The sequence below is a fragment of the Mobula birostris genome, chromosome 7 (genome assembly GCF_030028105.1).
Source record: "Mobula birostris isolate sMobBir1 chromosome 7, sMobBir1.hap1, whole genome shotgun sequence".
Taxonomy (NCBI): Eukaryota; Metazoa; Chordata; class Chondrichthyes; order Myliobatiformes; family Myliobatidae; genus Mobula; species Mobula birostris.
This window is the reverse complement of record NC_092376.1, coordinates 98,927,188-98,949,630: the sequence shown is the minus strand read 5'-3', so window position 1 is coordinate 98,949,630 and position 22,443 is coordinate 98,927,188. Positions and strand designations below refer to the sequence as shown.

Below are 22,443 nucleotides of genomic sequence, written 5' to 3'. Positions count from 1 at the left end.
CTACTTTCTAATTTAGCTGATATTAGAAATACGTCAATTCTAGAGTAGGAATCATATTGTTTTGAATAGAAAGAGTAGGCCCTTTCCCTTGGATGCTGCCATCTCCAAGCATCTATTATATTCAAGTCCTTCATGAAGGCCAGGGTGGTTTTTGCTGCCCTGACCTTCACGACTTTTTTAAATGATCTATCTAAAAATTGAAATCCCCTCCAATTAAGATATTTTCATATCCTTGAACAATTTTCAAAAAAATATTTTGGATAAATTTCTCGTCGTCATAATTGGGAGCATATAAATTCAAAAGTGTCCAGGATTCTGAGTAAATTTGACAATTGACCATAACAAATCTCCCAGCCAGATCTATGATAGTACCCTCCACGTTCACTGGCAAATTCTTCCCTATTGATACTGCCACTCCTCTGGCTTTAGAATTAAAAGAGGACGCTATTACTTGGCCAACCCATCCTCTCTTTAATTTGTTATGTTCTGTCACTGTAAGATAAGTTTCTTGAAGAAAGGTAATATCAATATGATTTTTTTAAAGATATGCCAGGACCTTTTTCCTTTTTATCGGTCCATTTATCCCATTAACATTAAGACTTAAAAATTTAATTGCTCTATTCATAGTTATCAGATTTTATTGGTTGATAAATCCAGCCCACAAAGAAGTATAAATTAATCCCATTTCTTTGAGTGACTCTGAGATATTTGGTGCCATTCTCAATAGAGTATAGAAAATAGAGAGGAAACCAAAGAGGAAAGAAAATAAAAGAAAAAGGGGAGAAAAACCCTCCCAACTGGCGCTCCAAGTCCACAGCGCCTTAACTCCTCTTACTGTGGGGTCCGATAAACATTGCACTAAAGATGGGCATTCTTTAACATATAATATAATTAATCCTTTTTTTAAAAAAAAGAGATGAAAAAATTATCCACTCCCCCAATAACTCCTTAATTAAACATCTGTAAAAATAAATTGTATTCCACACCTGTTATTACTAAATTTCTAACATAATCTATAATATTGAAAGTAAATATCATTAATATAGCAATATATCTGAATAAAGAAGAAAATTCAAAAAGAACTTACTAAATATAACCCTAAATATTGTAACTTAATACATATCCAGCATACCAAAAATTAAACATATCAAGAGATGACATCTATATAATCAAAGCTATTCATACTAGTTATAACAAAATTAGATGAACTATATAGTTCCTAAGTAGTATAATTCAAAAAGACCATCCATAATCAATATTTAAATCATAAGTCTTCATCCATAATCATATAGATTTGAGGTTCAAGATCATAATGTTGTTGAAATTAACCTATATTAATAAACAAAATCAAATAATTTTCTTCATACATTTTGTCCAAAATACATCTTTCTAGGTCTCTTGTTCCAGAAGAATATTCTGAATCACGTTGTCTCAGATATTTTTTTGAATAAAGTTTATCGCTTCCTGGGGGTTAGTAAAAAAATGTCCTCCCTCCATCCAACAGAGTAATTCTCAGCTTTGCTGGATATAATAAAGAATATTGAAGACCTTTATTCTTTAATAACTTCCTTGTTAAGTCAAAGTCTTTCCTTTTTCTTAACAAGGCCACACTAATAGCTGGAAAGAAGAATATATCTTTCCCCCTTCAAGCTCTAGTAGGCCATTTCTCTCTCTGGCCTCTACTGCTGCAGCTCGTAATACTTCTTATTTATCTTGATACTTCAAAAAGCGTATAAGTATAGAGCGCGGCCTTTGCTCTGGAGGTGGTCGGCGGGTTAAAGTCCTGTGGGCTCGTTCCATAATTAATTCTTTGTCAAAATGCTTTTTCCCCAGAACTTTGGGGATCCATTCTTGAAAGAAAGCTACTGCGTCTCTTCCTTCCAATCCCTCTTTTAAACCCACTATTTTGATATTATTTCTTCTGGTATAGTTTTCAAGGGAGTCTAGTTTATTCATTATGTTTACTTTCTCAGTCCTCCAGGAATCATTTTCTTTTTCCAGGCTTTGTAATCTATTCACAACATCCTTCGTATTATTTTCTAAATCCTGGGTTCACAAATTTAAAGATTCCAAAGTCTGCTTCATTTCCTTAGATTCTTGCATGGTAAGGTCTAAATCACTCTCGAATTTGTCCATCCTACCGGTTAAAGTTCAGACTGCATTGACCAACTCATGAATTGCGGCCGCGAGGTCACTACCTGAGCCGACACCGCGCCGCACCGCCATCGTCCTCGGGCCCGCTGCAGGCTCAGAGGAACTATCTGATGAGCAGGCCTCATCTCCATTTCTCCCGCGTCCCTCAACTCCAGGCGGTCCCGGGAGTGCAAGACCGGCAGCAACAGTGCCAGTAGGATTTCCACAATTTCTCCTTTTAACCATTGCTTTTATTAAGGTTATATGAGAGCCTTATAAGCAGGTTGTAAAACAGTTTTAGTAGGAGTTATTCAGGAAAGCGCCCAATCAATGGCATGACATCACATGACCCCTCATTAACAATAATCTTTCAAGAATCGATAGAATCTGGCATTGTACCGAATGACTGGAAAATTGCAAATGTTATTCCGCTATTTAAGAAGGGTGGAAGGCTGCAGAAAGGAAACTACAGACCTGTTAGCCTGACATCAGTGGTTGGGAAGTTGTTGGAATTGATTGATAGGGATGAATTTATGCAGTACCTGGAGGTACATGACAAGATAGGCCGAAGCCAGCATAGCTTCCTGAAAGGAAAAGCCTGCCTGACTAACCTACTACAATTTTTTGAGGAAATTACAAGCAGGGTAAACAAAAGAGATGCAGCAGATGTGGTGTACTTGGATTTTCAGAAGGCCTTTGACAAGGTGCCGCACATGAGGCAGCTTAGCAAGATAAGAGCTCATGGAATTACAGGGGAGTTACTAGCATGGGTGGAGCACTGGCTGATCGGCAGAAAACAGAGAGTGGGAATAAAGGGATCCTATTCTGGCCATAGTTCCCTCTAAACTGTGCGCGTGTGCACGCACACACGTTTTTCGACCAGCGCACAAAGGAAATTAATGTGCGCACAAAAGGTTAGTTACCTAAAATAATGTAGTAGTTAATAATTATACTTATTGAAAATAATCTTTTAGCTAACTGTTTCTGCATTTGTTTTTCAAATACCACAATGCACGTCACCAATTTACGTCACCTCATCTATCCTGTTCCGGTTTGTACAGCTGCATCACGGCGGCAGCCATGTTTGGCGGACAGTGTTCATATTGTAAAATTTACAAAGCTCTGTTTCAAATCCTGTAGATAGCTTACTAAGTTTTTATTGGAAAAAATATTGATTCACTATGTCGAATTCAAAAGAAGCGAAGGGCGTGAAGCACAAAAGAACTGCAAATTTGTTTAAAGTTGAATGGCTTAACAAAATAGTAGAAACTGTTGCACCGAAAGCTCATGAGGTCATGAACGTTCAGCTACGAGAAATATTTATGTATGATTCGGAAACTGGAGTTATCTGTTTGTATTGTCGTGATGCGAAAGTTGCTGGAGAATTTGCTAGTGGAAAGAAGTGGGATGATATTTGGAAACTTGACTTTTTGAAGCGTCATTTAGCAAGTAAATCGCATTTGGATGGTGTACAAAAGCTCAGGCAACAGAACCCGTCATTACCCGTTACAGGAGTGCTACGCATGTTACGGTTGAGTGCAGATGAGCGAGAGCGAAAACCATCAAACTCAGAGGAGATCAAAGTTGAGGTACAAGAATGGTCAGCTTTTGATTTCTCTGCAATTGCAGATTGTGACTTCACATTTGGCGATGAACAAGTTAATGCCTTATGTCTAAAATATCATGATTTTCTGGCTGAAAATATTGTAATAGTTAGACAGTTTAATGATTTCAAATTTTCCGTGCAAGAAAAATAAAATCCAAACCGATTTCAAACTTTGCTCAAATGCTGGCATTTGTACTTCAAAATGAACAGTTTTGCGACCTTGCACAGTTGATGGACACTGGGGGAACCTTTCTTACGTCTAGTGCGGACTGTGAACGAGGTTTTAGCCTAATGAATCAACTCAAAAACAAGCTGAGAAACCATTTAAGTCAATGTCATTTGGATATGTTAATGAGAATCAAAAGCTATCAATTCTATTAGTCGAGATAGAGTTTACAAATGCCAAAGACAGGAGAGAGAAAAAATAACTAAGTGACTTAAATATGATAAAAATTAAATATCTCCAACCTGATGGCATGAACATCGACTTCTCTAACTTCTGTTAATGCCCCTCCTCCCCTTCGTACCCCATCCCTTATTTATTTATTTATTATTGATTTTTTTTTTTCTCTTTCCCCCTTTTTTTCCTCTCTTTTTTACTCCCTCTATCCCTCTCATTATAAGCCCATCCTCTGGGCTTCCCCCACCCTTTCTTTCTCCCTGAGCCTCCCGTCCCATGATCCTCTCCCTTCTCCAGCTTTGTATCCCCTTTGCCAATCCACTTTCCAGCTCTTGGCTCCATCCCTCCCCCTCCTGTCTTCTCCTATCATTTCGGATCTCCCCCTCCCCCTCCCACTTTCAAATCTCTTACTATCTCTTCTTTCAGTTAGTCCTGACAAAGGGTCTCGGCTGAAACGTTGACTGTACCCCTTCCTATAGATGCTGCCTGGCCTGCTGTGTTCACCAGCATTTTTTGTGTGTGTGACTTAAATATGTATGTTATTTTGTTGTTATTCTGTGCAATTTTATGACAAATATTTTGTAAACCTACGTAAACTGTCCCATGTGTGCATTCAGTGGGCACATATTTTTGTCACAGGAAAAAAATTTGCACAATATAAGATTTTTGCACACACTGACACTAGAAATTAGAGGGAACATTGATTCTGGCTGGCTGCCGGTTACCAGTGGAGTTCCACAGGGGTCGGTATTGAGACTGCTGCTTTTTACAATGTATGTCAATGATTTGGACTACGGTTTTAATGGATTTGTGGCTAAATTTGTCGTTGATACAAAGATAGGTGGAGGAGTGGGTAGTGTTGAGGATACAGAGAGCCTGCAGAGATGGTTTGGGGGAATAAGCAAAGAAGTGACAAATGACAGGGGCAATGGAGGATGAGAGGTGACCTGATAGAGGTGTATAAGATGATGAGAGGCATTGATCGTGTAGACAGCCAGAGGCTTTTTCCCAGGGCTGAAATGGTTGCCACAAGAGGACACAGGTTTAAGGTGCTGGGGAGCAGGTACAGAGGAGATGTCAGGGGTTAAGTTTTTTACGCAGAGAGTGGTGAGTGCGTGAATGGGCTGCTGGCAACGGTGGTGGAGGTGGATACAATAGGGTTTTATAAGACAGGGATCTCAACCTTTTGCGCATCGCGGACTGGTTTAATATTGACGATAATCTTGCGGACCAGCTGACGGAGGGGGGCGGGAGGTGTTCAAGTTCAACAGTGCGTGACAGGGAATGAGGAAAGGTGCAGCTGACTCATATCGTTTCATATTGCCAAATCATATCATTTCCGCAGTGGTTGGGGACCACTGTTTTAAGAGACTTTTGGATAGGTACATGGAACTTAGAAAAATAGAGAGCTATGGGTAAGCCTAGTAATTTCTAAGGTAGGGACATGTTTGGCACAACTTTATGGGCCGAAGGGCCTGTATTGTGCTGTAGGTTTTCTATGTTTCTATGTTTCTATGAAATACAATGTTGGAATGAGTAAAGGGCTAGTTTGTTCTGCTAACATAAAAATTAGATGTCAAGCTAAGTGCTGCTGGCTTTTGCATCTGCAGGATAGGATGTGGTAACCTAATTATATTCTGTCTCCAAAAATGCAGAACAATGGTTGAAAAATGAGGAATTACTTCATTGTGCACATCGTCCCGGTTGTCTGAGTTTGATGGCCTTTTAAGGTAATCAAGAGGTCTTTGTCTCAAAATACCACTGTTGCTGGGCATGTGACTATGGGGGTAGCTAAAAACTTGTTTCCTGCGTACGTGACAAAAATGGTATAAAAACTCTGTTTCTCTGTGCTTTGGGAGAGAGACCTCTGGTATGGGCCCTGTGTGTGCCTAAGGAGGGCTCTCTCTCTAGTAGCGAGCTACTAATAAACATGCTGTTGCTTTATCTTCCGTAGTACTGTGTGTTCTTGCATCGGGTAATGGGTAATAATTAGAAGTAAGGTTTAGCAATTTGGCGAGCCAGCCAGGAGTCCAAGACGAGGCATCCCCGTGAGATGGTGTTCAGTGATTGGCTCAGTGGCATTGACCTGAGACAGATGGGCCCACAAGGTAAGATTTACCTTGATCTCTCTCATTAATTGTCCACCTTGACAACCCCTTCGTCTGGCGGGTAATCCTCTGACGAACTCCTGAAGAACCATTAAGATTACCCGAGTACTACGGTAAGCAGTGTGGGCTTGAGGATTCGCCCTGGGACAAGAAGAGTGGGTTTGAGGACTCACCCCGGATAATAGTTAGAGGATTCACTGGAGTAAGCTTACGATAATTTGCCTGTCTCGGACACCCTGCCTTAGACCAGTTGTTAAGAGGAGAAATCCCCCACGCGAAGGTCAGGACCCTGCAGTGGGTGCAGAGAGACACAGCACAAAACTAACGGATTATAGGAAAATGGGTCAGACCCTTGATAAGTCAGGACTGGACACCCCCTTGTTCACAATTTGTAAGGAGAATCCCAGGGACGAAAATGATTTCCGTAAATTATCTGTGTCATTAAATAAGAAACTGGGAAATGGAGTGTGGCCATTAGGAGGGACCAGGGATGTGGAAAGATGCATTCAAGCAGAGGAGGCAATGTGGAAACGAAATTCAGGGGAGAATTGGAAAATTTTAATGTCAACATGGAGAAAGATGGCTGAGGAATTAACCAATAGGTCTAGACAAAGTAGTTGGGAACACAATACACGTAGAAGAGGGATTAGTGTATGTGACGGGGAAGGCAACCCCAAGCCATGGGAAGTATTGAAGTATCAGTGTGAGGAGCAGAAAAGGAGGGAGAAAACGGGAGAAGGAACTGGACGGGGACGTGAGGGTGTTAATTACCCAGGTAAAACTGAGGTACCTCCGGACATGTCTGAGCTACCCATGTTGTTCCAAAATCAGACTGATGATACAGATGAAACTGAGGAGGATTGGCTAGTGTACCCCACGGCCCCAGTTTACCCTCCACTCCCTCAGGCACAAGTGTCCCAACTACCACCTCCTTACTCATCTCAGAGATCTAATGGACAGGAGCAGGGACAGGGACTGGAGCAGTTTTGTGACCCTATAGCAGCCAGAACTAGAAGTCAAACTAAGCAGCAGTCAAAGGAAAAACCCTCCCAGCTGCCAGTACCTAAAACCCATGCCCGAAAAAGAAACTGCCTAGTAGGGGACGGCCCCTTGATAGACCCAGGTGAGGAATATGATGATGATGACCCCTTTGGACCTGCGGTCCCGAATGCAAGCAAACGTGACCCGAAGTGTCCCCAATCCCCATGGAAACGCCAAGGCTCCTACTCTGCAGGTTTATACCCCCTGGAAAGCACATGAAATGTGTATGATTATGAGCAAGGCACCTAATCGTAAGACGAATCTTGATGATTTTATAGACTATATACAGGTTTCCCCCGCCATCCGAAGGTAGAGTGTTCCTATGAAACGGTTCGTAAGCTGAAATGTAAAGCGAAGAAGCAATTACCATTTAATTATATGGGAAAATTTTGTGAGCGTTCGCAGACCCAAAAATAACCTACCAAATCATGCCAAATAACAGATATAACCTAAAATAACAGTAATATATAGTAAAAGCAGGAATGATATGATAAATACACAGCCTATATAAAGTAGAAATCCTTTTCCACAATCATTACTGAACTGTTCTCCGTAGCAAAAATCTCACGCAAACGCTGTCGGCAGAAAATCTCACGCAAGCGCTGTTGGCAAGAACATTCTCTCCGGTAACCTTTAATCTATGAAGCTGCCAAATCATACCAAATAACACACAAAAATACACAGCCTACATAAAGTAGAAATAATGTATGTACAGTGTAGTATCACTTATGGGAATCAGGAAGACAGTGCAGAGCACACTGATGATGGTGTGTTAGACTGAGTCATCGCAGGTTGGGATGGTGCAGTGGCCCCCACCCTCAAGGCTGCCGAGGGATACATCGCCGCGAAGCACGCAGGGGTCCAGCGGTAGCCATGAGGTACACGGCACATCTTTAAGAAAAAAGCCGAAATAAACAAGCGTAACTAATTAGGTGCCGCCCGACACGTAATTGTCAGCCCAGATCAGTGTTGATTTCCAATTGCGTCGTCGCTGATCTGGTCTGACAATTACGTGTCGGCGGCACCTAATTAGTTATGCTTGTTTATTTCGGCTTTTTTCTTAAAGATGTGCTGGATGTGTCCCGGCTACCATTGCATTTTCCACGAATCAGTATCTGTCCGTAGCCTGGGGGTTGGGGTGGTGGGACACTGGGGTGTCATCTCGTCATCAGTTTCCATTCAGAGCAGGCAGCCCATCTTCTTCTATCTCTGCCCGCCTCCATGTCGAAGGTCGAGGTTCGTCGTCTTCTGTGGCTGATGTGGAAGGCTTGCTTGACTGCTGAGCCTCGCGCATTTTTCTATAACACAATTCTTTAATAAGGACTCAAACCATCCTGCAAATATCTCCTAAACTGACGTACCCTTTCAAAATTAAAGTCGTACTTTATCATCACTCATTCGGTTTCGATTGTTATGCTTTTTTTCTTCCAATTGCATCAGCTCTTCATCTGTCAATTCTTGGTGATGGGATGCCAAAACCTCTTCAACATCACGTTCGTCAGCTTCCACAAGCCAAACTCACGTTGTCCTTATTTTGTTCACCACGGTCAAAACACTTAATTATGTCTAGTTTTACGCTAAGTGTAACACCCTTACGAGCTCTATCAGGCTTTTCCGATACCATAGAACTCATCTTGCAAACGGCTGCTCACAGGCACGTGTTAAAGCAAAGCAGTTCCCAATCCGGGGGAGAGCGGCTGCTCGGGGCGCACTGCCTTTTATCGTGCGCTGAATTTTTTTTCGTAACAGTGAAAACACCTTCTGAAAGCGAAAACAGGGTACTAATGTAGGTCTTTCGTAACAGTGAGGTTTTGTAAAGCGAACGTTCGAAAAGCGGGGGACACCTGTAATAGATACTATTCAAATGTATCAGCCTGTCCCCAAGATCTTTTCAGTCTATGTTGTATGGCTCTCACTCAAGATGAATGGACCAAGTGGTATGAGGAGCTGGACAATCACAAGAATTAGCAGGCGTTTTCAGACCGACCTTCGCGGCTATGCCATTGTGAATGACTCGGTTGTGGTCGTCAGCATCCTTACAACCTCCTGTTTCAGCACAAACGGCGGAACTATTTGCCTTGACGAGAGCCTGTATATTGGCCAAGGATAAAGTGGCCAATATTTTTACTGACCCCCATTACACTTTCGGTGTGGCTCATGACTTCGGGCAACTGTGGGCCCACCGGGGATTCCTCACTTCCGCAGGGACCCCTATCCAGAATGCCTCGTATGTAAAGAACCTCCTCAGTGCCATCCTCCTCCCAAAACAATTGGCTATCACTAAGTGCTCAGCGCATCTCCCTGACTCCTCTACAGTTACCCAAGGTAATAATCGGGCGGACGGGGAAGCCAAATTAGCGGCGCAGACTGCCATTTATATTGTCTCCACGGGAGAGAGATTGGCCTTGGCCTGCAAGCCGACCACAACAACCAGGGGTATTCCAGACATGGGCACTGTACAACAACTACAGGGGGACACCCCGATTCAGAAAAACTAATCTGGAAGACGCGTGGGTGTTCAACTCTGCGTCCGAGAGCCTCTGGCTCACTCCAGTTGGCCAAGTATGTATACCTGATGCTTTGTTACCAATGCTTATTGATTGCCTGCATAGTGATACGCACCTTGGCAAGGAGGGAATGAGAAACATTTTAGTACGCACCTGGTGGCACCCTAGATTGGAAGAGGCGGCACAAGAGAAAATACGATCATGCCAGATATGCCAACAAGCAAATGCAGGAAAAGGAGTAAAACGTGCCCCAGGGAAAACCCCCTTGCCAAGTGGTCCTTTTGAATGCATACAGCTTAATTTTATTGAACTACCGCGTGTACGCTGTTACAAGTATTGTTTAGTGATTGTAGTTGTGTTCAGTAGATGGATCGGAGCCTTTCCCACCACCAATAATAAAGCTTCTACGGTGGTAAGGTTGTTACTTACAGAGATTATACCAAGACTGGGGCTACCCAGACAGATAAGTTCGGACAATGGTCCTCATTTTGTGGGAGAAATGAATAAAAGAGCTGTGCGAGGTGCTGCACACTAACAGCAGTTTCATTGTGCCTACCACCTGAAGGCTGCAGGAGTAGTGGAGCGGGCTGACGGCACCCTGAAAAATAGGCTGGCTAAGTTAATGTCCGAAACCGGACTGAACTGGCTGAAGGTCCTTCAGTTAGCTTTGTACCATATGAGGATTATTCCCCATTCCACTACTGGAGTATCAGCAGCTGAAATTGTTCATGGACGTCCTGGAAGGACCCCATGGGATGCTAACACGTAGCCTCCCACCCAAGTTGACCTTAATGTTATGGGGGGATGAATTGCAAAGGTATTTCAAGCAATTAACATCCTCTCTAAAGTTTCTTCATTCTCAGGTGCAGGAGAAGTTTAAGTCACAGGAAAAACCAGAGGCAGAGTGGCCGGATTTGAAAATTGGAGATTCGGTACTGATAAAGGATTGGGAGCGCCCCAAGCTTGGACCCCGGTGGAAAGGAGCTTTTCAGATCCTTCTCCAAACGCTCACAGCAGTAAAAGTACAAGGCCACGACCGTTGGATTCACCTGAGCGATTGTAAGCAGTGGTCACCAGATGAAAAGTGATTGTTGTTGGACTTGGACTCTTTATGTTTGTACTGACTGATACTTTGGAAAGTAATCTCTTTTATGAAACGCATAAGCGATTATATGGTAATAGAACTGTATGTTACCCCTTAGCTCAATCTGTGGAGGCACTATTTGTGGCTAACCCATCTGAAAGGAGGTGGGAGGATTTAGTGGAAGAGGATAGGTCAGGCAGAGAGTGTAAAGGTGATAAGGGAAGGTTTACAAAGAGGGAGTAGGGGACGGTGTGTGGAAAGTCTGAACGGTACCTCTGGGTGGACCTCTGAGAATTGGCAATCCAAGTGCTGGGGAGCTCAGTCCTGGCTAAAGGCAAGAATGCAACGAAATGATGATTGGGAAGAGGGACGTTGGGTCACAAACTCTAACTGTATGGGCATCCAAAGCTACCCTTTCTGTTTCCGGGGATTAGGATGGAGGTGTGTAATTGCCAAAGTCCCTAAGAACATCCCCTGCATTGAAAAGCAGTGTCTGAATCATGATTGCAGAATAAAACGAGGGAAGTTTTCATGTACCTGTACTCGAGAAAGATGTGTTTCCCTACCCAAAGGGAGTCAGTATGTATGTGGTCATTGTCTAGAGGGACAATGTCACTGGCTTTGGCCGCAATATACCACTCTGAACATACCTGGTAGCAGAAAATATTTTCTTCTGGTAGTTCTACATGCTACCGGGCAAAGAGCGGATATGTGTTCCTCCTTAACGGAACCTATACTACAGTTACCAATGTCCTGCCTCCACTGTTCGCAGTAGGAACGATTAGCCCTCTCACCGTTCCTTGCCCGTAGGAAGCTCACGTCTGACGATGACTGGTGGCTCGACCCATCAGTAAAGTATTTTGTGCGGATTATAAGATACTCTGGGATCAGCGGTAGGCTACAGCTGGCTCAGCACGTTCTCCCTTGGGGGATCTGCAGGGGCCATATCTGCCAGGAATCAAAATTGAAACTACCTCATCTGTGGGCTGACGGCATTGGGGAACAGCACAATGGAGGGCCTGGAGGCAATCAACCAAGAAATGGCAGAACTTTGGCTTTACGCTCTGCAGACCTGGTATGCCGTGGACTACCAGTTAGCTCAGCAAGGAGGGGTGTCTGCCATAGTTGGGGATAAGTGCATCACTCATGTCAGGGACGAGTCCTATAACGTCTCTCATGCAATTCTAGAGATTCAGGAGCAGTTAGATAGTTTTAGGCAAGGATCCGCCGGTGGAGAAGGGTGGCTCAGGTGGTTGCTAGGGGGATCATAGGGCTCTTATCTCCTGCATGAGCTAATTATTCTTGTCGTGATTATCATTGTGTGTTATGTACTGTTGACCTGTTTAAACACTTGCTGCAAGGCTTTCGCTACCAAATTAGTGGCACTGTTTTCAGCCCCAATTTAATTGAGTTGTCATGGAATGATAAAAGGAGGGAATGAGATGGTAAGGGGCTAGTTTGTTCTGCTGACATGTAAAAATTAGATGTCAAGCTAACAGCCGCTGGCTTTTGCACCTGCGGTGGTAATGATGTGGTAATCTAATTATATTCTGTCTCCAAAAATGTGGAACAATGGTTGAAAAATGAGGAATTACCTCATTGTGCACATTGTCCCAATTGTCTGAGTTTGATGGCCTTTTAAGGTAATCAAGAGGTCTTTGTCTCAAAATACTACTGTTGCTGGGAAATGACTATGGGGGTAGATAAAAACTTGTTTCCTGCATATGTGACAAAAATGTCAAAGGCCTTCTGAAAATCCCAGTAAACAACATTCACTGACTCCTTTGTCCATCCTGCCTGTTACTTCTTCAAAGAATTCCAACAGATTTGTCAGACAGATTTCCCCTTAAGGAAACCATGCTGATTTTGACCTATTTTACATTTGCTTCTAAGTACCCTGAAACATCATCCTTAATAATGGACTCCAATATCCTCCCTGAACTGAAGTCAGGCTAACTGGCTTATAATTTACTTTCATCTCCCTCTCTCCCTTCTTACAGAGTGGAGTGACATTTGCAATTTTCCAATCCTCTGTATCCATTCTAGAATCTGGTGTTCTTGAAAGATCACTACTAATGCTTCCATCTCTTCAATTAGCTCTTTCAGAATCCTTGGCTGTAGTCAATCTGGTCCTGGGGTAACTTATGTACCTCAGACCTTTCAGTTTCCCAAGCAGCTTCTCCTTATGGCTTATTAGTTGCTTTCTGTTGGCATTTAAAAAGTTCCCATTCATTTTTGCAATATTATATGTTCTCTCTTTTCCTTTAATGACGTCTTTGACTTCCCTTGTCAGCCATGGTTGTATATCCTCACTTTTAAATACACCTTCTTCTTTGGGATGTATCTATCCTGTGCCTAACAAAGTGCTTGCAGAAATTCTAACCATTGCCATTCTGCCGTCATCTCTGACAGTGTCCCCTTCCAATCAATTCTCCTCTCATGCCTCTGTGATTCCCTTTATTCCACTGTAATACTGATACATCTTATTGGACATTTCAAGTTCAGGCGTAACCCATTCTTTTTGTGCAAGTCATACCTCCCCAACAAGAGATTCCAAATAATCCAGAAATCTGAAATACTGCCCCATGCACCAATCCCTCAGCCATGCATTCGTCCTCTGAATAATCCTATTCCTATTGTCACTGGCATCTATAGGTATGTTAAGAGCAGAAGAATTACAGGGGATAAAATCTGTCAACATGAAGATCAGATTGGTCATCTACGCATCAGGGATGTCTCAGATCATGTCCACAACATTTTGGAGAGGAAGGGGGAGCAGCCAGATGTCTTGGTTCATATTGGTACCAATGACAAAGGAAGGGAAAACAAAAGAACATAGAACATAGTACAGCACAGTACAGGCCCTTCAGTCCACAATGTTGTGCCGACCCTCAAACCCTGCCTCTCATATAAGCTCCTACCTTAAATTCCTCCATATACCTGTCCAGTAGTCTCTTAAACTTCACTAGTATCTGCCTCCACCACTGACTCAGGCAGTGCATTCCACGCACCAACCACTCTCTGAGTAAAAAACCTTCCACTAATATCCCCCTTGAACTTCTCACCCCTTACCTTAAAGCCATGTCCTCTTGTATTGAGCAGTGGTGCCCTGGGGAAGAGATGCTAGCTATCCACTCTATCTATTCCTCTTATTATCTTGTACACCTCTATCATGTCTCCTCTCAGCCTCCTTCTCTCCAAAGAGTAAAGCCCTCGCTCCCTTAATCTCTGATCATAATGCATACTCTCTAAACCAGCCAGCATTCTGGTAAATCTCCTCTGTACCCTTTCCAATGCTTCCACATCCTTCCTATAGTGAGGCGACCAGAACTGGATACAATACTCCAAGTGTGGCCTAACCAGAGTTTTATACAGCTGCATCATTACATCACGACTCTTAAACTCTGTCCCTCGACTTATGAAAGCTAACACCCCATAAGCTTTCTTAACTACCCTATCCACCTCTGAGGCAACTTTCAGGGATCTGTGGACATGTATCCCCAGATCCCTCTGCTCCTCCACACTACCAAGTATCCTGCCATTTACTTTGTACTCTGCCTTGAAGTTTGTCCTTCCAAAGTGTACCACCTCACACTTCTCCGGGTTGAACTCCATCTGCCACTTCTCAGCCCACTTCTGCATCCTATCAATGTCTCTCTGCAATCTTTGACAATCCTCTACACTATCTACAACACCACCAACCTTTGTGTTGTCTGCAAACTTGCCAACCCACCCTTCTACCCCCACATCTAGGTTGTTAATAAAATGAGGTCCTAAAAAGAAATTAGAGAGCTAGGTAGAAAGCTGAGAAGCAGAACCTCCTGGGTAGTAATTTCTGGATTGCTACCTGTGCCACACGCCAGTGAGGGCAGAAACAGGATGATTTGGCAGAGGAGGGAGGAGAAGATGGCGGCGCGATGCAGCGCGCATGGCCGTTCCGAATGATATCGTATGTGTTAACTAGGGGCCGTGCACAATCCTGATTTGATGGAGGCAGCCATGAGAAGCATGGAGGAACATCTGGAGAAACTTCTGAAATGTCTGCTTCACTGCTGCTGCTACTGTGCGATCAAGAATCTCCAAAGGGGAAAGACCCAAATCCTCGGCTTTGCCTATTGCCTGTTGCCAGGGCTGGGGTCGAAGCGCTTGGCAGAGAAGGTGCTCGGTGCTCGGTGTCGGAGAGCTGGTCGGAGGCTCAGAGTTTTCGGACGGACTCGGAGTCGGACTGTGATCGGATGCTTCCAGAGTGCTGCATCGGCAAGTTTGCAGCGCTGGAGGTTCACCGTCTGCGTGAGATGATGGGACTTATGAGAGCCTTCGAGACTTTTTACCATGCAAATTTACCATTCAAATTACGGTATTGTTTTGCACTGTTGTAACTATATGTTATAATTATGTGGGTTCTGTCAGTTTTTAAGTCGGTTTGTTATGTGTTTCTGTGATATCGTTCTGGAGAAACATTGTATCATTTCTTAATGTATGCATTACTAAATGACAATAAAAGAGGACTGCGTGTCCTCATAATCTAATAATCTAATAAATGCGTGGCTGAGAAGCTGGTGCAGGAGGCAGGGCTTCAGGTTCTTGGATCATTGGGATCTCCTCTGGGTTAGCTATGACCTGTTCACCTGAACCCAAGGGGGACTAATATCCTCGCAGGCAGGTTTGTTAGAGCTTTTGGGGAGGGTTTAAATTAACTTGGCAGTGGGGTGGGGACTGGAGTGAAGGGACTCAGGAAAGGACGGATAGTAAAAAGATAAAAAGATAGTAAAACGGTGTGCAGTCAGACTGTCAGGAAGGGCAGGCAGGTGATGGGACTCGGTTGTACCCAACAGGCTGAGTATCAAATCATTAGTGATGCAGAGTCAGAAAGGATAGCAAAGACGGTACTCAAGGTGTTGTATCTAAATGCACATAGTATAAGAAATAAGGTGGATGATCTTGTTGCAATATTACAGATTGCCAAGTATGATGTTGTGGCCATCACTGAATCGTGGCTGAAGAATGGTTATAGTTGGGAGCTGAATTCCAAGGTTACACATTATATCAGAGGGATAGGAAGGTAGGCAAAGGGGATGATGTGGCTCTACTGGTAAAGAACGGCATCAAATCAGCAGGAAGATGTGACATAGGATCGGAAGAAAAATCCTATGTCTTGAGTTAAGAAACTGTAAGGGTAAAAGGACCCTGATGGCAGTTATATACAGGCCTCCCAACAGTGGTTGGGAGGTGGACCACAGATTACAACAGGAAATAGAAAATGCGAGTCAGAAGGGCAATGTTATGGTAGTCATGGGAAATTTTAAAATGCAGGTCGATTGGGAAAATCAGGTTGGTAATGGATCTCAAGAGAGTGAGTTTGTTGAATGCCTAAAAGATAGCATTTTATAGCAGTTTGTCGTGAAGCCTACTAGGGGATCAGTTATACTGGATTGGCTGTAATGTAATGAACCGGAGGCGATTAGAGAACTTTGGTAAAAAGAACTCTCAGGAACCAGTGATCACAATATGATTCCGTTCAACTTGAAATTTGATAGGAAGAAGGTAAAGTCTGAATTAGCAGTATTTCAGAGGAGTAAGGGAAATTACAGTTGTATGAGAGAGGAGTTGGCCAAAGTAAATTGGAAGGAGCTGCTGGCAGGGATGTCAGCAGAGCAGCAATGGCGTGCGTTTCTGGGAAAAATGAGGATGGTGCAGGACACATGTATTCCAAAAATGAAGAAATACTCAAATGGTAAAATAGTACAATCTTGGCTGACAAGGGAAGTCAAAAGCGTTGTAAAAGCAAAAGAAAGGGCATACAACAAAGCAAAAAATAGTGGGAAGAGTGAAGATTGGGAAGTTTTTAAAAACCTACAGATAGCAACTAAAAGAATCATTAGGAGGGAAAAGACAAAATATGAAAGCAAGCTCGCAAATAATATCAAAGTGGATAGTAAACGTTTTGTTCAAGGATGTTAAAAATAAAAGAAAAATGAGATTGGATATAGGACTGCTAGAAAATGAGGCAGGAGAAATAATAACAGGGACAAGGTGATGACTGATGAACTAAATGAGTATTTTGCGTCAGTCTTCCCTGTGGAAGACACTAGCAGTATGCCTGATGTTGTAGTGTGTGAAGGAAGAGAAGTGGGTGCAGTTACTGTTACCAGAGAGAAGGTGCTCAAAAAGCTGGAAGACCTAAAGGTATATAAGTCACCTGGACCAGAGGAACTGCACCCTAGGGTTCTGAAAGAGGTAGCATTAGAGATTATGGTGGCATTAGAAATTACCTTTCAAAAATCACTGGACTCTGGCATGGTGCCAGAAGACTGGAAAATTGCAAATGTTACTCCACTTTTTAAGGAAGTGTTACGTACTCCGTAACTGGGTTGCCAAACCAGCAGAAATGGACCACTAGTTGGAGTCTGGTTTAACAGAAACTAATAAAGTTTTATTAAAGAAATAAGTAACACAGTACTCTAATCGTAAGGATGTAAATGCAACAGGTTAGCAATGATAATACACACATGTACACAGAACTAGGGTAATAGGAATCAATCAAGCTCTATCGCAGTCTAGGGGTAAAATGATCAGTCTCAAGTGACACAGAGTTCAGTTCACCTTAGTACAGTTCACAGTAATCGCTGTTGTGCTGTTGGAGAGAGAGAGAGAATGCAAATTTTGATTCAAACAGACCTTTGATGTTCTTCACAGTTAGCTTTCGGGCGAACCCTTTTATGTCTTCTGTGGTCACCGACTGTGACCCCTCCGTTCCGGATACGACCGTTCTACCGCGGTGAACCGGGCACCCAGGCAAAGGCCGACACACACCAGGTTCCCGCCGATCGTCCCTTTTCACCCTGTCAGTCTATGGTCGGTTTCCTCGAACCAGACCTCCAACTTCCACAAACTTGTGGGGGCACACCGCTCTTCCAGGGTCTCGTTAACTCGTGATCTTGTGGTGTGTATCGTGCCTTAGCGAACCTGTTCTTTTTATCCCCCTGCTGGGGTATCGCCTGTCCATCAAACTTCAAACAGTTCAGGTTCAAAGCAACCGGTCTGTCAATATTCTGAAATGTGTTTCTTTCTCGTTAATATCTCTCTTCTCTCTTATTAGCATTTTGAATGTTTCTCCATTGTCTCACTTATCTCTCTCTCATTAGCATCAATCTTCTGATAACTTGGTTTTTCGTCACAAAAGGAGGAAGGCAGCAGAAAGGAAATTATAGACCAGTTAGACTGATCTTAGTGGTTGGGAAGATGTCAAGAGTCAATTGTTAAGGATGAGGTGATGGAGTACTTGGTGACATAGGACAAAATAGTACGAAGTCAGCATGGTTTCCTTCAGGGAAAGCCCTGCCTGACGAACCTGTTGGAATTCTTTGAGGAGACTACAAGTAGGATAGATAAAGGGGATGTGGTGGATGTTGTATATTTGGACCTTCAGAAGGCCTTTGACAAGGAGACACACATGAGGCTGCTTATCATGTTAAGAGCCCATGGCATTACAGGGAAGTTACTAACATGGTTAGAATATTGTCTGATTGGTAGGAATGGGGATAAAAGGATCCTTTTCTGGTTGGCTGCCAGTGACTAGAGGTATTCCGCTGGGGTTGGTGTTGGGACCAGTTCTTTTTATGTTGTAGATAAATGAGTTAGATGATGGAATAGATGGCTTTGTTGCCAAGTTTGCAGATGATATGAAGATTGGTGGAGGGGCAGGAGGTGTTGAAGAAGCAGGTAGGATGCAGAAGGATTTAGACAGATTAGGAGAATGGGCAAGAGAGTGGTAAATGAAACACAATGTTGGAAAATGCATAGTCATGCACTTTGGTAGTAGAAATAAATGTGCAGACTATTTTCTAAATGGGGAGAAAATCTAGGAACCTGTGATGCAGAGGGACTTGGGAGCCCCTTGTGTAAGGTGAGTCAGTGGGAAGGAAGGCAAATGCCATTTTAGCATTCATTTCAAGAGGTCTAGAACACAAGAGCAAGGATGGGATACTGCAGCTTTATCAGGCACTGGTGAGGCCTCACCTTGAGTATTGTGAACTGTTTTGGGCCCCTCATCTTAGAAATGATGTGTTCGCATTGGAGAGGGTCCAGAGGAGGTACAGAAGGATGATTCCAGGAATGAAAGGGTTATCATACGAGGCCCTGGGTCTGTACTCGCTGAATTTCAGAAGGATGAGGGGGGATCTCATTGGCTAAGCTTTCAACATTCGAAAGGTTTCAGAGTAGATGTGAGAAGGATGTTTCCCATAGTGGGAGAGTCTAGGACAAGAGGGAACAGCCTCAGGATAGAGGGGCACCCTTTCAAAACAGATGCGAGAAAATTTCTTTAGCCAAAGGGTGGTGAATTTGTGGAATTTGTTGCCACATGCAGCTGTGGAGGTCGGATCATTGGGTGTATTTAAGGTGGAGATTGATAGGTTCTTGACTGGACATAGCAGCAAAGGGAGAAGGCCGGGAACTGGGGTTGAGGAGGAGATAGAAAAAAGGGATCAGTTATGATTGAATAGTGGAGCAGACTCGATGGGCCAGATGGCCTAATTCAGCACCTATGTCTTATAGTCTTATGTGTGGAGCCGAAGGAGCTGCAGGAGATCATAAGTGTATTTTTTTTGTATCTGGATTTTCTTGGGAGGTGCGCACAGAATCAAGAGAACTGAGGCAAAACAGCAGCGAGCAAATGAAGAAAACGAAGCAAATTCGGGTGGATAAATCCCCAAATGCCACACAAGGTGGCCCCTTGGACCTTATGAAATGCTAGTGCAGAAATATCTGGCCAAGGTATTTAAAACTTCCTTAGCCACTACTGAGGGCCAGAAGGCTGCAGGACTGGTAATGTTCCATTATTCAAGAAAGGATCTAAAAATAAGATGTGTAAATATAGCCCTGTGAGCCTGACATCAGTAGTGGGTAAATTATTGGAAGGTATTCTAAGGGACCAGATACCTAAGTATTTGGATAGACTTGGACTAATTAAGGATAGTCAGCATAGCTTTGTGCGTGGTAGGTCATGTCTAACTAATCCTACAGAGTTTTTCAAGAAAGTTACCAGGAAGGTTGATGAAGGCAAGACGGCGTGGACTTTAGCAAGGCCTTTGAGAAAGTCCCACATGGCAGACTAGTCCAAAAAGGTTCAGTTATTTGGCATTCAACATTAGTTTTGCATGAGAAGCCAGATAGTAGATGATAGCCTCTTTGACTACTGGAATTCTGCCGAGATCAGTGCTGTTGTTTGACAACTATATCAATGACTTGGAAAACTGGATGTGGTAAACTACATCAACAATTTGGTTGATGATACCAAGATTGAAGGTCTAGTGAACAGCGAGGCAGGCTATCAAAGCTTGCAGCAGAGTTTGGATCAATTGCAAAAATGGTCTGTAAAGTGGCAGATGGAAGTTAATGTGGACAGGTCTGGCACTTTGGGAGGAAAAGCCAGGTTCGGACTTACACAGTACGCAGTAAGGCACTGAGGAGTGTGGTAGAACTAAGGAAGCTGGGAATACAGACCCATAATTCCTTGAACTGCTATAACAGGTAGATAGGGTCATAAAAAGTTTTTGGCACATTGGCCTTTATAGATCAAAGTATTGAGCACAGAAGTTAGGATGCTATGTTGACGTTATATAAGTCATCAGTGAGGTCAAATTTGGATATTGTATGCAGTTCTGGTTACTACTTACAGGAAGGTTTACAATAAGATCAATGAGTACAGAGAAAATTTACTATGATTTTTGTGGCACTTGATGACCTGAGTTATAGGGAAAGATTGAATAGGCTCGGACTTTAATTCCTGGTGCGGAGGAGCACGAGGGGAGATTTGATAAAGGTATACAAAATTATGAGGATATAGAAAGCGTTAATGTAAACAGGCTTTCCACTGAGGTCAGACTCAAGCAGCACTCAGGCTAGTCTCTACCACGACAGAATTAATTGATGCTCAGCATCTAGAGCATGGTAGTATAGCAGTTTGTATAACAGCATAACAACGCCGTGGCCCGGGTTGAATTCCGCTGCTGTCTGTAAGAAGTTTCTACATTCTCACCATGATCGTGTGGGTTTCCTCTGGGTGTTCCTGTTTCCTCCCCATTCCAAAGCTGTATAGGTTAGCAGGTTAATTGGTCACATGGGTGTGATTGGGTAGCAGTTTCCTTGGGCTGGCCTTTTGCCAAGCTGTGTTTCTAACTAAAAAAGTAGACAGATCACATGTCAGATCACCACAGACAATACACTGGTCAGTTTCTATCACCACAGGCCAATCATGGTCTCTAACACATTTCACTCTCTAACACAATAGACCAATCACAGTTTAATCTCTGCAACAACAGACCAATCACGTTTCAGTCTCTACCACAACAGACCACGGGTCAATCTCTACTACTACAAATCAACACAGTTCAGTTTATACCACCAGAGACAAATCACAGTTTAGTCTCTACCCAAATGGACTTATCACAGTTCATTTTCTACCATAACAGTTCCATCACAGATCAGACTTTTTCACCACAGACTTATCGTTGGACTATCTATATGACCCTAGAGCAATCACAGGTCAGTCTACCAATCTTCACCAATCACAGTGTCTAAATGTCCATGACACCCCCCCCCCCCCCCCCCCCCCAGCAGACAGGGATGACCCAACTTCTGCCACTCACCTCCATGTGGGAAGAACTGAGAGTAGATTTGTTTGAAAGTGTCCTCGTTAACAACGCCACTGGGGCATTCCTGGAAACAGAAGAAAGTTAAGAGTGGAGCTCTGGTGGATCCACCATCCCATTCCCTTGAGGGTGGGAATTCACCCACCTCAATAATAAAAATACACAGTGACACAAGTACTGAAACCACATCAAAAATACACCAGGAGTGGCAGTCTAGAGTTACCAACCAATCAACCCGTCTGAGTCTGAGTCTGAGGACTCATCGGTCAGAGTTGACCATGGATATTGCATGCTAGCTGTCTAGATATGCAAGCTTGGGCAGTACAATATGGAGAGCAAGCTGTTGTTCATGTAGCAAGCCCCTCTCCACATATCTGATGAACCCAAAGGAACATCAGAGACCAATATAGTTTGGTACCAGAATCATCACAGGAGTTGCTAGTCAGCACTGAATTCAATGTAGGACTACCTTAGGGATCCCAGCTGCAGACTTTTCCCTCGGAGTTTACTACCAAAGCCTTCCCCATGGCTGGGTATCACTGCAAGGCAGTGGAGGTCTGAGGTCAGTTTTCCTTCTCCTAGATGAACTTCCAACCTCGGTTGATGAGCCCCATCTGCCTGAACAACTGGTTTTAAGGCACCAGTAACCCGCCTTTGCCCCAATTAACATACACACGTGTATTTGGGATGTGGGGAGAAACCAGAACATTTGAAAAAAGCTACACTACTGCAGGAAAACTTGCAAACTCCACAAAGTTAGGACTGTAATCAGGACTGAACTAAGGTCTCTGAAGTGGGCAGCAACAGCAAGTAGAGTTGCGTCATAGCTCAGGTGCTGTCTGTGTGGAGTTTGCATGGTCTCCTTCAACAATGCAAGTTTCCCTAGGTGCTCTGGTTCCCTCCCATATCTAA

General features: G+C 43.4%; 1 protein-coding gene across 1 annotated transcript in view; it reads right to left on the bottom strand.

Moving 5' to 3' along the window:
• Positions 1 to 22,443, bottom strand: part of LOC140200776 (A-type potassium channel modulatory protein KCNIP1-like) — a 206,914-nt gene that overhangs the window by 129,965 nt on the left and 54,506 nt on the right. The window contains exon 3 of the mRNA XM_072264376.1: positions 21,529 to 21,598. Within this exon, the coding sequence (XP_072120477.1) occupies positions 21,529 to 21,598 (70 nt within the window). The remainder of the gene's footprint in view (positions 1 to 21,528; positions 21,599 to 22,443) is intronic.